Source organism: Aotus nancymaae, unplaced genomic scaffold, assembly GCF_030222135.1.
Source record: "Aotus nancymaae isolate 86718 unplaced genomic scaffold, 86718_ANA_hifiasm-v0.15.2.pri h1tg000004l, whole genome shotgun sequence".
In the NCBI taxonomy this organism is placed as follows: domain Eukaryota; kingdom Metazoa; phylum Chordata; class Mammalia; order Primates; family Aotidae; genus Aotus; species Aotus nancymaae.
Window position 1 is genome coordinate 385,880 of NW_026988415.1, and position 16,280 is coordinate 402,159.

Consider the following 16,280-nt stretch of genomic DNA (forward strand, 5'->3'; position numbering starts at 1 on the left):
TAGAAGAAAAACTAAAAAATGGAAAGAAATAACTTCAACATCAACAAAAAGGACATCCACTCAGAGACCCCATCTGAAAGTCACCGACTACAAAGACCACAGCTAAATAAATCCACAAAGATGGGGAAGGAACCAGTACAAAAAGGATGAAAACACCCAAAACCAGAAAGCCTCTCCTCCTCCAAGGAATCACAACTCCTCACCAGCAAGGGAACAAGGCTGGATGGAGAATGAGTCTGATGAATTGACAGAAACAGGCTTCAGAAGGCAGATATTAACAAACTTCTCTGAGCTAAAAGAACACGTTCTAACCCAATGCAAAGAAACTAGGAACCGTGAAAAAAGGTTTGACGAAATGCTAATGAGAATAAACAGCTTAGACAAGAATATAAATTAATTGATGGCACTGAAAAACACAACACGAGAACTTCATGAAGTATACACAAGTTTCAATAGCCTAATTGACCAAACAGAAGAAAGGATATCAGAAGTCAAAGATCAACTCAATGAAATAAAACGAGAAGGCAAGATTAGAGAAAAAAGAGTAAAAAGAAATGAATAAAGCCTCCCAGAAATACGGGATTATGTGAAAAGACCTAATCTACATTTGATAGGTGTACCTGAATGTGATGGAGAGAATGAATCCAAGCTGGAAAATACTCTTCAGGATATTATCCAGAAGAACTTCCGCAACCTAGCAAGGCAGGCCAATATTCAAGTCCGGGAAATACAGAGAACACTACAAAGATATTCCTCAAGAAGAGCAACACCAAGGCACATAATCGTCAGATTCACCAGGGTTGAAATAAAAGGAAAAATGCTAAGGGCAGCCAGAGAGAAAGGTCGGGTTACCCACAAAGGGAAGCCCATCAGACTTACAGCGGATCTCTCAGCAGAAACCCTACAAGCCAGAAGAGAGTATAGGCCGATATTCAACATCCTTAAAGAAAAGAACTTTCAACCTAGAATTTCATATCCAGCCAAACTAAGCTTCATAAGTGAAGGAGAAATGAAATCCTTTACGAACAAGTAATTGCTCAGATTTCATCACCACCAGGCCTGCCTTACAAGAGCTCCTGAAAGAAGCACTAAACAAGGAAAGGAACAACCAGTACCAGCCACTCCAAAAATGTACCAAATGGTAAAGAGCATCAACACAATGAAGAAACTGCATCAACTAACAGGCAAAACAGCCAGCTAGCATCAAAATGGCAGGATCAAATTCACATATAACAACATGAACCCTAAATGTAAATGGGCTAAATGCCCCAATCAAAAGACACAGACTGGCAAATTGGATAAAAAGTCAAAACCCATCAGTGTGCTGTATCCAGGAAACCCATCTCATGTGCAAGGATACACATAGGCTCAAAATAAAGGGATGGAGGAAGATTTACCAAATAAATGGAAAGTAAAAAAAAAGCAGGAGTTGCAATCCTAGTCTGATAAAATAGACTTTAAACCAACAAAGATCAAAAGAGACAAGGGCATTACATAATGGTAAAAGGATCAATGCAACAAGAAGAGCTAACTATCCTAAATATATACGCACCCAACACAGGAGCACCCAGATACATAAAGCAAGTTCTTCATGACCTACAAAGACACTTAGACTCCCACACAATAATACTGGGAGACTTTAATAATCCACTATCAATATTAGACAGATCCATGAGACAGAATATTAACAAGGATATCCAGAACTTGAACTCAGACTTGGACCAAGCAAACCTAATAGATATTTACAGAACTCTCCACCCTAAATCCACAGAATATACATTCTTCTCAGCACCACACTGCACCTACTCTAAAACTGACCACATAGTTGAAAGTAAATCACTCCTCAGGAAATGCAAAAGAATGGAAATCATAACAAACAGTCTCTCAGACCACAGTGCAATCACATTAGAACTCAGGATTAAGAAACTAACTCAGAACTGCACAACTTCAGGGAAACTGAACAACTGGCTCCTGAATGTTGACTGGATAAACAATGAAATGAAGGCAGAAATAAAGATGTTCTTCGAAACCAACAAGAATGAAGACACAACATACCAGAATCTCCGGGACACATTTAAAGCAGTGTCTAGAGGGAAATTTATAGCAATAAATACTCACATGAGGAGCAAGGGAAGATCTAAAATCAACACCCTATTATCAAAATTGAAAGAACTAGAGGAGCAAGATCAAAAAAACTCAAAAGCTAGCAGAAGACAAGAAATAACTAAGATCAGAGCAGAACTGAAGGAGACAGAGACACAAAAAAAAAACCTTCAAAAATTAATAAATCCAGGAGCTGGTTTTTTGAAAAGATCAACAAAATAGACATTCAACTAGCCAGAATAATAAAAAAGAAAAGAGAGAAGAATCAGATGTAATAAAAAGCGATAAAGGGGATATCACCACAGATTCCACAGAAATACAAACTATCATCAGAGATTACTATAAATAACTCTATGCACATAAACCAGCAAACCTGGAAGAAATGGATAAATTCCTGGACACTTGCACACTCCCAAGCCCAAACCAGGAAGAAGTCGAAACCCTGAATAGACCAATAACAAGGTCTGAAGTTGAGGCAGCAATTAGTAGCCTACCAACCAAAAAAAACCCAGGTCCAGATGGGTTCGCAGCTGAATTCTACCAGACATACAAAGAGGACCTATTACCACTCCTTCTGAAACTATTCCAAACAATCCAAAAAGAGGGAATCCTTCCCAAGTCATTTTATGAGACCGACATCATCCTGATACCATACCCAGCAGAGACTCAACAAGAAAAGAAAACTTCAAGCCAATATCCATGATGAACATAGATGCAAAAATCTTCAATAAAATACTGGCAAACCAAATCCAACAGCACATCAAAAAGCTTATTCATCACAATCAAGTAGGATTCATCCCGGGGATGCAAGGCTGGTTCAACATACGTGAGTCTATAAACATAATCCACCACATAAACAGAACCAAAGACAAAAACCACATGATTATCTCAATAGATGCAGAGAAGGCCTTCAACAAAATTCAACAGCCCTTTATGCTAAGAACTCTCAATAAACTAGTTATCGATGGAACATATCTCAAAATAATAAAAGCTATTTACGACAAACCCACAGCCAGTATCATACTGAATGGGCAAAAACTGACAGCATTCCCTTTGAAATCTGGCACTAGACAAGGATGCCCTCTCTCACCACTCCTATTCAATATAGTACTGGAAGTTCTAGGCAGAGCAATCAGGCAAGAAAAAGAAATAAAGGGTATTCAAATAGGAAAGGAGGAAGTCAAATTGTCTCTATTTGCAGATGACATGATTGTATATTTAGAAGACCCCATCGTCTCAGCCCAAAATCTCCTTAAAGTGATAAGGAACTTCAGCAAAGTCTCAGGACACAAAATCGATGTGCAGAAATCACAGCCTTTCCTATACACCAATAACAGACTAACAGAGAGACAAATCAAGAACGAACTGCCAATCACAATTGCTACAAAGAGAATAAAATACATAGGAATACAACTAACAAAGGATGTAAAGGACCTCTTCAAGGAGAACTACAAACCACTGCTCAAGGAAATAAGAGAGGAAACAAACAGATGGAGAAACATTCCATGCTCATGGTTAGGTAGAATCAATATCATGAAAATGGCCATATTGCCCTAAGTAATTTATAGATTCAATGCTATCCCCATCAAGCTACCTATAAAGCCCTTCACAGAACTGGAAAAAACAACCTTAAACTTTATATGGAACCAAAAGAGAGCCCGCATAGCCAAGTCAATTCTAAGCAAAAAGTACAAAGCTGGAAGCATCACACTACCTGACTTCAAACTATACTACAAGGCTACAGTAATCAAAATAGAATGGTACTGGTACGAAAACAGAGATACAGACCAATGGAACAGAACAGAGGCCTCAGAGGCAATGTCACACATCTACAACCATCTGATCTTTGACAAACCTGACAAAAACAAGCAATGGGGAAAGGATTCCCTGTTTAATAAGTGGTGTTGGGAAAACTGGCTAGCCATATGCAGAAAGCAGAAACTGGACCCCTTCCTGACACCTTACACTAAAATTAACTCTAGATGGATTAAAGACTTAAATTTAAGACCTAACACCATAAAAACCCTAGAAGAAAACCTAGGCAAAACCATTCAGGACATAGGCATAGGCAAGGACTTCATGACTAAAACACAAATAGCATTGGCAACAAAAGCCAAAATAGAAAAATGGGGTCTGATTAAACTCCAGAACTTCTGTACAGCAAAAGAAATAATCATTAGAGTGAGCCGGCAACCAAGAGAATGGGAAAAAATTTTTGCAATCTATCCATCTGACAAAGGGCTAATATCCAGAATCTACAAAGAACTAAAACAGATTTACAAGAAAAAAACAAACAACCCCATTCAAAAGTGGGCGAAGGATATGAACAGACACTTTCAAAAGAAGACATATATGAGGCCAACAAACATATGGAAAAATGCTCATATCATCACTGGTCATTACAGAAATGCAAATCAAAACCACATTGAGATACCATCTCACGCCAGTTAGAATGGCGATCACTAAAGAATCTGGAGACAACAGATGCTGGAGAGGATACAGAGAAATAGGAACACTTTGACACTGTTGGTGGGAGTGTAAATTAGTTCAACCATTGTGGAAGACAGTGTGGCGATTCCTCAAGGACCCAGAAATAGAAATTCCATTTGACCCAGCAATCCCATTACTGGCTATATATCCAAAGGATTATAAATCATTCTATTATAAAGACACATGCACACATATGTTCATTGTGGCAATGTTTACAGTAGCAAAGACCTAGAACCCACCCAAATGCCCATCGACGATAGACTGGACAAAGAAAATTGGCACATATACACCATGGAATATTATGCAGCCATAAAAAACAATAAGTTGGTGTCCTTTGTAGGGACATGGATGAATCCGGAAACCATCATTCTCAGCAAAGTGACACAAGAACAGAAAATCAAACACCGTATGTTCTCACTCACAGGCGGGTGTTGAACAATGAGAACACATGGACACAGGGAGGGGAGCATCACACACTGGGGTCTGTTGAGGGGGGACTAGGGGAGGGACAGCAGAGAGCAGGGAGTTGGGGAGGGATAACATGGGGAGCAATGCCAGATATAGGTGACGGGGATGGAGGTGGCAACCCCAGAACCTAAAGTGCAATAAAATATAAGAGAAAAAAAACTGTAATACAGACATATTTTTAAAAATCACATATTTAGTCAGAAACTTAGAAAAGGCTGAAAATAGATTCAATTATGAGATCAGCACATTTTTTCCCAAGTATGGCATTTTCATCTGTGTTCATCACATGCCTCTTCTACTTAAGGGTCCCTTCCATCACCTTCGGTTAATCTGCAGTGTGATCATCCTATACTTAAAATAAAGGCATTTCTACAGTATATGTTGTAAGTAATTATTTCCTCACTCTCCCCTTAGCAGGTATTTGCATCTAAGTTCATTTCAAGTCAACCAAAGGAGGAGTACGGGGCTAGAAGATTCGAGCAAGGCACAGGAGGCAAGGCCGAGGCAGGATATAAAGAAAGATTGCTTTAAGAGCAAAACTCATAGAAAGGCTTATTTCTGTACAGCAAAAGAAACAATAGTAAGTTTCTTTTTAAGTCACGCAGTAAAAGTAAGGTTACTCTAACAGGTTGGTGAAGAGGAAGGAAAAGTTTTAGGTACATATAATACTAAATCACCTTTGGACTAAGTCATAGATTATAACTAATTAAATGCATAATAAATTGGTCCTGCCAATTATATACTAAATGCTATCAAACGACATTTGAAAGGTTATTCTTTTCAAAAGTAAATCTGTCCCTATTCAGCTATTGGCGCAGTACCTATACCACACATCTGTATTTGCACAAATGGCATTTAGGCTCAGAGGGTTAGTTTCCATTTACAATTGGAGCCACAAAAGCCTGATACTCATTGCTCATTAGCTCTAAAGCTGAAAGCAATGAACTCTGGGATATGATCTCACAGTGTCGCACTAAGCCACCTGAGTCTGCCTCACTACCGCCTACATTTTCAAGCAGGGTGGCCAAGATTAAGGGCACACTTGGGGTTGGAAGAGCACAAGATGCCCTTGGTGAAGCTCCCAGGCTCATACAGGGCTCTCGCCAGCCTCCAGGGATCTGTGTTTCAGTCACCTAGGGCAATCCATCCCACGCAGACTAGCAGGGGAGAGACCTATTCCCTCTGGAAATGATGAAATTATTTAATAAACATGCCCGCAGATACATCACACTGGGAAATACAACACAGATGAGTAAAAGAAAGAGAATCCCAGCTTGTGGGCAGTTTTCACAGAGGAGGCACTGAGAACCTTCCCATGCTGAGGAAGAGCGTTGAAATTTACCAGACTGTGGGCCAGAGGAAAGGCGTATCTCGTGAGGATCTCAAACATATCTCTTCTGCTGTGGCCTTCCTGTTTCAAAGCGAACCTCAGGTTTCTCATGTCCTGGGGGCAAAGGACAAGTATGACAGTTTAATCTTCAAAGAAAGTCATGTTAATTAGCAAGAAATCTTCCATTCAATTAAGGGAAAAGATTCACTTACCTAAAAGGGCAATTAATCTAAATTACAAGAATTGCTTTGTTTTATATGGTAATTTGATATATCCAGTTTAAGAACACCTGAAAATGTTTCCATCATAGCCATGAATGTAAAGACAAGATAAAGCAACTAGCGCTAAGGAGAAGATAGAGCTAAAATTCATTTTATTAAAAAAATCAAACTCTGCCTTGAACAACCTCTATTATGGTCCATCTACTTTCGCTGGTTTCTGAGGTATTTTTTAATTTTTTAAAATTTGTTTTATGTTTTGAGATGGAGTCTCACTCTGTGGCCCAGGCTGGAGTACAGTGGGGCGATCTCAGCTCACTACAACCTCTGCCTCCTGGGATCAAGTGATTCTTGTGACTCAGCCTCCGGAATAGCTGGAACTACAGGCACACGCCACCATGCCCAGCTAATTTTGGTATTTTTAGTAGAGATGGGATTTCACCATGTTGGCCAGGCTGGTCTCGAACTCCTGACCTCAGGTTATCCACCTGTCTCATCCTCCCAAAGTGCTGGGATTATAGGTGTGAGCCACCACAACCAGCCCTGGTATTTTTTTTTTACTTATATAAAACTATTTTATTCAAACAACTTTTCTAAAGAGTAACTGATATCAAATATAATCTCAACATTGTCAAATATGTCATTAAAACACAGAAGCTCTCTTCCTAAATGACTGGCATTTTAAGCTCTCATGCAAGTAATATATTTTTATTCTACAATTTTACCTTTACAGAGTTCTGTATAAGCCACATTAAAGTAGCCCATATTCGTAGTAACTATGCTTTTAGGAGCTAAAAATAAAAGGTCAAAACCAGATTTTAAAGGTAGCTTCCAATACCTATCTCTTCAGTAAGCAGGAAAACTTTCTTTTAAACCAAATCCAAACCAAATAAGCTCCTTTAAATGTCAATCTGTATTATATATACAGATATAACATTCTATCTTATTTTCAAGACTGGAGTGTTTTTAAAGCTGTTTCTTAAAAAAAATCAGTTATGGTGCTGTGACTGAGTGATGGCGCTACGTTGGAACCCTATGCTCTGCAGTGCACTTTCAATTTTCATTTCAGATAAAGAAGTGCTAGGCTGGACCATGGAGCCACTTCAGGAGCGGTAGAGACCTGGTCGCTGCCCTCTTGGATATCACAGTCATCATTTTTTTCAAGATGCTTTTTCCTTCCTCAGCTCGAGAGTACTCTTAAGCTTCCCAAGTCTGCAGTCTGACGGACCAGAACAGGCTGTGGTCATCACCAGACATCTCCAAACACAAATAGCAGGAAATGAAACATGAAGAACTACAGCCTGAGACCGCTCATAAAGGACTGGAGATTGAGCACTATGTATACAGATGACATCTACTAGGCCTTGCCAGCTCCACGATTCTTTGCTTTTTTTTTTTTTAAGACAGAGTCTCACTCCATTGCCAGGCGCCAGGCTGGAGTAGAGTGGCACGATCTCAGCTCACTGCAACCTCCGCCTCCCGGGTTCAAGCAATTCTCCTGCCTCAGCCTCCTGAGTAGCTGGGACTACAGGCGCACGCCACCACGCCCAGCTAATTTTTGTATTTTTAGTAGAGACAGGGTTTCACCATGTTGGCCAGGATGGTCTCAATCTTTTAACCTCGTGATCTGCCCGCCTCGGGTCTCCCAAAGGATTCTTTGCTTTTTAAAAAGCATGTCACAGAATAAAGTCCAACAACCCATTCATATTACCTCCCAAGAAAATTGGGATAATAGTTATTGGTTCATGGTGCAATGAATAGTTAAATAAGAGGAATAATCATTTCAATGGGATGATATGCATTAAAAGGGTTTACAACAAGTGCCACACTGGAGAGCTGAGTACCCTCAGGGCTCAGGCCTTGTGAGGAACCTTCTTCCTAACCCCCACGAGTCAGATGGTAACTATAGCATGGTTCTCTTCATTGCTCGACCAGAAATTAGACCATCTCTACATGAATATTTATTCTGATCTATCAGTGATTCAAACAGCTTCTTTTAATGTGCCAAAGCACAAGTGATTCAAGTAACTTCTTTTTGCCATCTGATTAAGATGCAATTAAAGAGAGAATATTATTTCTTGCCAAAAAAACTAAGTAGAAAAGGCAAATGACTCACAGGTGGCAGACCACCAAATCTGTAACAGAAATAAGTTCCACCTGGTCTCCTCAGAGTTTGACTCATCAGGGAAAGAGCCACATGCCTAAGAGTCTCCCAGTCAGACCCTCGGCCTTTTTAACAGCCTGGTCATATGGTGATGTTCCAAGCCTTGCTATATTCAGAGTTGAAGAAAACATGTCCCTGCAGCAACGACCCTGAAGAATTAATTTATTGAGGCATCATTTCTAAAGAAACAACACACATCACTGCTGACTTCAAAACGCTACACTGCGTCTTTAAGGTGAGTCCACGGGAGTGAGGTGGGGAAGGGAAAGAGAAGGCTTTGTGGTGGTATGGTTTTACTTTGCTTTTTTGTTTGTTTGTTTGTTTGAAAGACTCCAGGTAGGCAGCAGGGGCTGGTAAGGGGCCTGCAGGGTATGAATTTACATATTCAGAACTTCCTTTCCCCTGCTGCTGGACAACATTCTCTGGGACTTGTATCTACTGTGGGAAAGATGCTACCGGCAAGCAGAAATCTCCATGCGCATAGCTGGCATAGCCAAATTTGCAGGAGTTGTAACTACTTGTTTCGGGAGAGGAATGTGGTTGTACCATGGTTATTGAATGCAGGTGAAAGTTGACCTACAGGAGACGGGACAGTGAGTCTTTCTTTACCTCACCACAGCAGATTTCCTTCATATCAATGTCAGGTTTGTTACTGAGAAGATGGAATATGACTCTGTGACATCAGTGTTTCTGGGGAGATAACTTAGTTAAAAGGTTTTGCTACAACACTGTTCTAGGCCATCATCTTTGGGCTCATGCTAACTCCAAGAAATATACATATATGACATTTCAGAATTATGCTTGATGAGTTGTTCGTACGCCTTTTGTTCTTATAATAAATAGTCAAGGGTGAGAATGTGCTTTGTCTCATTAATTTTGGGGGATTGATACCGAAGTACAAGTTTTTCCTATTATGAGGAAGAAAACAGGGTTTTTAAAACCCTGTAAGAATGAAAGTCACCTCAAAACTGTCAATATAGCAACCCCATTTTCCCTTGAGTACTCTAATATTAAACACTCTACTCCCATAAATCCTTTGATGCAAAATGCAAAAGCCTTCCTTAACAGTAAATTCCCATGTTTCTAGGACCGAAAGGGTAGACAGTAGCTGGGATAATAGATAAAGCATTAAGGTAGCTGGAATTAAACCACCATCAAAAAAAGCTGAGGTAGATGGTAGTGGAGAATTTCAGTTAAGGTTTAATAATGGCATTATTCTTTAGTTTCTGATAGAAAAAACAAGTCTTGACCTTTTATAAACTGGAAAGAAAACCACCATATTGTAGCATATTCCAAATATAAGCAAACAAAGTTGGTTTTGAGAAATTGCAGTGTATGAGACTCGGAAAACGAGACTTAGTTTTTGGTTCTGACTCTTGCGCTGGCTCCCTAGACAACCCAAGGCAAGTAATCTCACATAGCAAAAGCCTCACTTCTCTATCAATAGAATGAATGACTTGGATTGGCTGGGGACCAGCAAACTTCAGCCCAAGTCTTCAAATTAAGACTGTTTTTTTTAAACACTTCAAAAGGGTTGAAAAACAACACACAAAGAAGAATACACAACAAAAATCTGATGTGGCCCACAAAGTCTAAAATATTTGCTATTGAGCCCTTCACAGAAAAAGTCTGCAAAGCCCTGCACTAGACCAGTGGTTCACAGTCACCTGAGACACTGAAACACATCCCCACCTTCTGGGTCCCCGCCTTCAGAAATTACCTTAGTAAAGATACCCAACTCTTCGGAACCTCAGGCTCCCCATCTACAATACGCCCATTTCAGTGAGTTGTACTTGAGGATCAAATGCTAAGCACCCCATGTGTTTGGATGGACACAAATGCTGAATACACGGTTACTATCACAGCAAACTGTACCTCTGAAAATGACCTAAGCAAAAGTTACAAAGGTTATTAGAGATAAGGACACATCCTGTGAACTGAGGGCAAAATCTCTTCTATTCCTCCTTCCTTCATGGTAACACATATATGAAGGGGCACCAGGAGCAAGCTGGAGCAAAAACTAAAATGTTTTAAGAAATTTTATCTATAAAGTTCTCTTCCCACTCAGTCAAGCTAACAGACTGACCAGTTCCTCAAGTTCTTGTACTTGGTGATTGCAGTGGGTCCCTCATGTGGGCACTATTTCCCCAGGCAATTTGGAAAAACTTGCTCTTAAGGGAAGAGCCATTTCCAGGGCCTTAGATAAAAAAGAGATTTTTGATTTTTTTTTTTCAAATCCACATTAATTTTCTACTATCATTCAACACTAACGTGCCTTGTTCTTTGCATAAGAAAGTATTAAATCTCTTACTTTACAAGTAATATCTAGACCATAGGAATTTTCTCCTCTACTTGTCGCGCCTCCCATTTTTTCAATTCTTGAGATCACACCCAGAGGAACATCAAGTATTAGAGCAGAATCCTGTAATGGACAAAAATACAACAGTCAGTATGTCTGTCAGTATAATTAAACCATCAAGAAACATAACAACAACCATATGCTTTCAGGGTGATTTTACCTTTGCCCTTGTAGCACTTTATGAACAAAAATATGATACAGATTACATATGACAGAGCAAGCATTAAAACAGTCAATTATGCAATCCAAATGCATCCCCAAACATTTGCCATTGTGCACTCAACTCCTAGGTACACATTTGCAGGGTGTTCGTGACATCACTTCTAGCCTGTTTCTGTAGGATTCTCTCCCACAGCATTCTGCACTCCAACTAAGTGAACTTCTTCAGACACTTTGTCTACGATCAGGCCATGTGCTTTGCTCAGGGTGTTCCCTTTACCTAGAATGATCTATCTTTCCCATCTACCAAAATTCTCCCCATGGCTTCAGCCTTGGCTCAGCAAGCATCACCTCTAATGAGGCCTTGCTTCCCAATTAGATCAGGCAGAATTCATCACTTCTTCCTCAGAAGTTCCACAGCACTGGATTCAGACTGCTGTTACACCACTTGCTTCACTCAGCCTTGTTACCACAAATTTACATGTCTGTATTCGCCCACTAGAAACCAAGCATCTGGAAATGGTGCTTGTCTCTGGCATGGGTACATTTCCCAAAGCAGAAGGGCCTTAATGCACAGCAAGGCTTCTCCATCATTTGCTAGCCAATGCTGGGTGCAAGTGGCCTAGAAGACTGCCGGCATGATGAAATCATGTTAGTCAAGTAATAGCACAATCATCACCACGAGACCATCACAGCAGCTGCCATGTAGGAAAACCTCTCATCTGTGACAGGTACAATAGGGACTTTGCACACATCATCTCATTTTATCCTCACAACCATTCCAGGACATAGGTGAAGTATCCCTGTTTCCTGAGTCTGTCAAAGCTTCAGTAACTTGTTTAGTAAGTATAGGGCAGGGTTAAGATTCAAGGCAATGCCTGAAAATGCATATTAAAAGTGCCATAAAAATTGTCCTACTCTTTGATCCAATAATTTCACTACTAAGAACTTATGGCTATCATTTAACAGAAGAAAGATGTTCAACGGAGCCAGAGGTAGATAACAGGATAGAAAAAATTAGTCAACTAGATGGAACAAGTATACAGCTATTAAAAATAATTATGGTACATGAAAACATAAATCTAAGTGGGGAAAAAGCAGCATACAACATACACGGTGACTACAATAACATGAAATATCTATTTATAGGGACAAAGACATGAAGGTCTACACCGTTTTTTTGTTTTGTTTTTTTTCTGTTTTTGGGACGAAGTCTCACTCTGTTGCCCAGGCTGGAGTGCAGTGCCATGATCTCGGCTCACTGCAAACTCTTGCATAGTTTAGTTTTTACTCCAGAGGCTCTGCCTCCTGAGTTCAAGTGATTCTCCTGCCTCAGCCTCCCAAGTAGCTGGGATTACAGGCAAGGATCACAATGCCCGGCTAATTTTTGTATTTTTTGTAGAGACAGGGTCACACCATGTTGGCCAGTCTGGTCTCGAACTCCTGACCTCAGGTGATCCACCCACCTTGGACTCCCGAAGTGCTGGGATTACAGGCGGGAGCCACCATACCCAGCCAGGCTATACTGTTTTTAATCCAAAATTTTCTTTCATGTTGTGATAGATGAGTTTGAAAAATAAAGAAAAAATCTGTAAGGGCTATCTGACTTTTTGTTCTTTAAAAACCTTTTGGGGCTACAAATAAAGTTTTCCTTTCCTTTTCTTTCTTTCTTTTTTCTTGCTCTGTTGCTCAGGCTGGAGTGCAGTGGCTCACTGCAGCCTCGACCTCCCAGGCTCAAGGGATCCTCCCACATCAGCCTCCCAAGTAGCTGGGAGTAGCTGAGACCACAGACGTGTGCCACTGTGCCCAGCTAATTATTTTGTATTTTTTGTAGAGATGGGGGTCTCACTGTATTGTCCAGACTGGTCTCAAACTCCTGGGCTCAAGCCATCCTCCTGCCTTGGCCTCCCAAAGTATTGGGATTACATGTGTGAGCCATTGTTCCTGACCTTTTATTTTAAAACACAATACAGAAAATATAAATACAGCTCATGGGTTGTCTAGAAATTCAAAAAGTGTAAGGCTGTGAACATCTGTACCATGGAATACCACTCAGCAAGAAAAATGAATAAACTATGGATACATGGAACCTGGGAGAATCTTAAGGGCATCATGTGGAATGAAAAACGCCAATTTTTTTTTTTTTTTTTTTGAGACAGGACCTCACTCTGTCACCCAGGCTGAAATGCAGTGGTGTGATCTCAGTGCAGCCTCGACCTCCTTGGGCTCAGGTGTCCCTCTCACCTCAGCCTCCCAAGTAGCTGTGACTACGGGTACGTGCCACCACACCTGGCTACTTTTTGTACTTTTGTAGAGATGGGGTTTCACCATGTGGCCCAGGCTGGTCTTGAACTTCCAAGACCCAAGCCACCCACCCACCTCAGCCTCTCAGAGTGCTGGAATTACAGGTGTGGCCCACCACACTTGGCTGAGAAATGGCAATCTTAAAAGGTCACCTATTATATGATTCCTTTTATATAATGTGCTTGAAATGACAAAATTGTAGAGATGCAGCACAGAGGAGTGGTTGCAGAGGCTGAGGGGAGGGATAGCGTGACTCTAAAGGGGCAGCATGAGAGAGTTCCTTTGTGGTGACAGATCGGTTCCATGTCTCGATTATTGATGGTGGTTACCTGGGATCAAATGCTACAGAACTGTGCACAAAAGCATGCAAAAAGTGAGTGCGTGAAAAATACTGCTGAAATTCAAGTCCAGCCAGTCTAGTTGTGCCAATCTACTTCCTGGTTTTGATAAAGGGATATGGTTATTGCGGGGAGCTCAGTGATAGGTACAAGGGACCTCTTCCATTTTTGCAAGTTCTATGAGCTAAATAAAAAAGCAAAAACATGTACGAGTATAATTATCATAATGTAGAGAAAATAGTACAAGCTCTTAAGGTAGACAAAACTGGCTCAATCTGAGTTCTGACATTTACTAGCTGATGACAGTGGCGAGTTACTCTGTCTCAATCACATTTAGCTAAAAGTAGGGATGATTATAGAAAATGAGTTTAAAGTACCTGGCATGGTGCCTGATGACAGTAGCTAGAAAACAATGGAAGTTATTATTATTATGGCAAAGAATATCTTAGTATTTGGAAGATGTAATTGTGCTCTTCAAATATAGCGGATAAGTATGCTCTAGCAAGCATCTGACAGATCTTACCATTTGTACCTATAAGGAGAAATGTCACAGGGTGAGACACCTCATGACAGGACTGAAACCTAAATGCCCAAAGAGAAAAATACTACTCAATAACAGTGTATGTATATAGCAGCATATCATAATGTATTTACTTATCAACACACTGCAGTTATTTAAAACATACTATCAGTCTGTTATTATGCTTAGATATGCTATATTGAGATTTGAGTGTCTGTGAACTGTATTCCTAAATGTCAAACTTATACCTAAAATACAGAGAATTGACACTAAATAACAGTCTGATACTCTAGTATCAACATGAAAGCAAGGATGTTTAAAAAAAAGCAGAAGAATTAAAAGTGAGATAACATCTCACTCCTCTTTATCTCTGTACAGAGTAAATTTTATAGCTCAAAGTGCCCTGGCCCTACACACAAAAAACAACAGGACACCAAGGAGAACCAGACAGCTCCTGACCAAAGGCACCCACAGTCTAATGAGGCTGCTTGCCACATTCTCCCTGAATGACACGTTCAAGATCAGATAACCCGGCAGGCCAAACTGGAAGATCCAGGAATAGGAAAATTAGCTGAACTATCTGGATACCTGAGTCATCAGTATCTAAATGTCATTAAATATTTAAGGATTTTCAAAGGTTCATTCTAACTTAAAAGTCTGAGCCTTGTACTTCTAACTACCTAAAATAATTGAGATGTAAATATGACAAATAAGCTAAAACAATGCATTCTCTTTCTCTCTCATACGTTAAGTAATAGAAACTCTACTGGGCCCTAGGGTTCATGAAGTTGAGATGCAGAGTTGCCCGCATGGAGTTCAGGGTCTAGCTCTATCTGAGAGATAAGACACATGGACCCAAGTAACTACAATGCCAGGTTGCTAGTGTCAAGAGCCATAAGAAAAGTCCACACGAAGTGGAATGGGAGGTCAGAGGAGGACAAGTCAATATCTGATTAGATAGCATGAAAGTTCTGTGGCAATGACTACATTAAAAATGATCCTTAAAGGATGGATCAAAATAAACTGGAGATTGGCATTTGAGAAACAGGTAAGAGTCACATTAGCTGCACATGTAGGAAAGAAAAGCATGGGGTAGTTGATTTTAAAAATGTAGGCCAGGTTTAAGCAAGGGTGATGGCAATTTCCTGGGGAGTACTGCAGGGCTAGGATCAGGGAGACTGAGCTCTAAAGGATGCTTCTGGAGAACAGGAATGCTATGATGAAATGGCGCTTTATGAAGATTTGTCTAGCAGCACTGAGCACTCTGGACTAGCAAGAAGTAGGTTATAGCCGCTCCTCAAAACCATGAAAGCCAATGCTTGAGTACAAGTGAGAGGCAATGAGGATCTGAAAGTGGAGAGGGACCGAGGTAGAAAGCAAAAGAGACTAGCCACTGGGGAAGACTCAAAGATGACTCAGCTTTAGGCCCAGATCTCTGAGATAAACAATGGTGGTACCACCAAAAGATGTGAAGAACATGCAACAGATCCAAGATGGCCGATTAGGAGCAGCTCAGGATTCAGCTCCCAGCGAAAGCACGGAGGGCGAGTGGACGCCGCATTTCCAGACAGTTTTTTATTGCCTGCAGACCAGGAGATTCCCAGGCGGAGAAGCCCCACGGGTTGCCAGCGCGGCTGGTTTGGCCAGCGCGGCTGTTTTGCCGGCACCCTGGCGCGGTGGTTCTCCATACAAAATACATGGGTCTGGGCGCCATTTTAGCTGGCAATTGGAGCTCCAGGAAGGCAGAGTCGCCCATTCATCTTATTACAAAGGGGAGACTGAAACAGGGAGCCAGGCCAGGAGATTCCAGGGCAAAAAAACACCGCA

At 40.7% G+C, this 16,280-nt stretch overlaps 1 protein-coding gene across 5 annotated transcripts in view; it reads right to left on the reverse strand.

The window, feature by feature from the left end:
• MTM1 (myotubularin 1) overlaps positions 1 to 16,280 on the reverse strand; it is a 118,100-nt gene that overhangs the window by 54,408 nt on the left and 47,412 nt on the right. For all 5 annotated transcript variants that reach the window (XM_012477329.2, XM_012477327.2, XM_064360580.1 and 2 more), the window contains 2 exons: positions 11,085 to 11,195; positions 6,404 to 6,505 (listed from right to left, as the gene is read on the reverse strand). In XM_012477329.2, the coding sequence (XP_012332752.1) occupies positions 6,404 to 6,505; positions 11,085 to 11,195 (213 nt within the window). The remainder of the gene's footprint in view (positions 1 to 6,403; positions 6,506 to 11,084; positions 11,196 to 16,280) is intronic.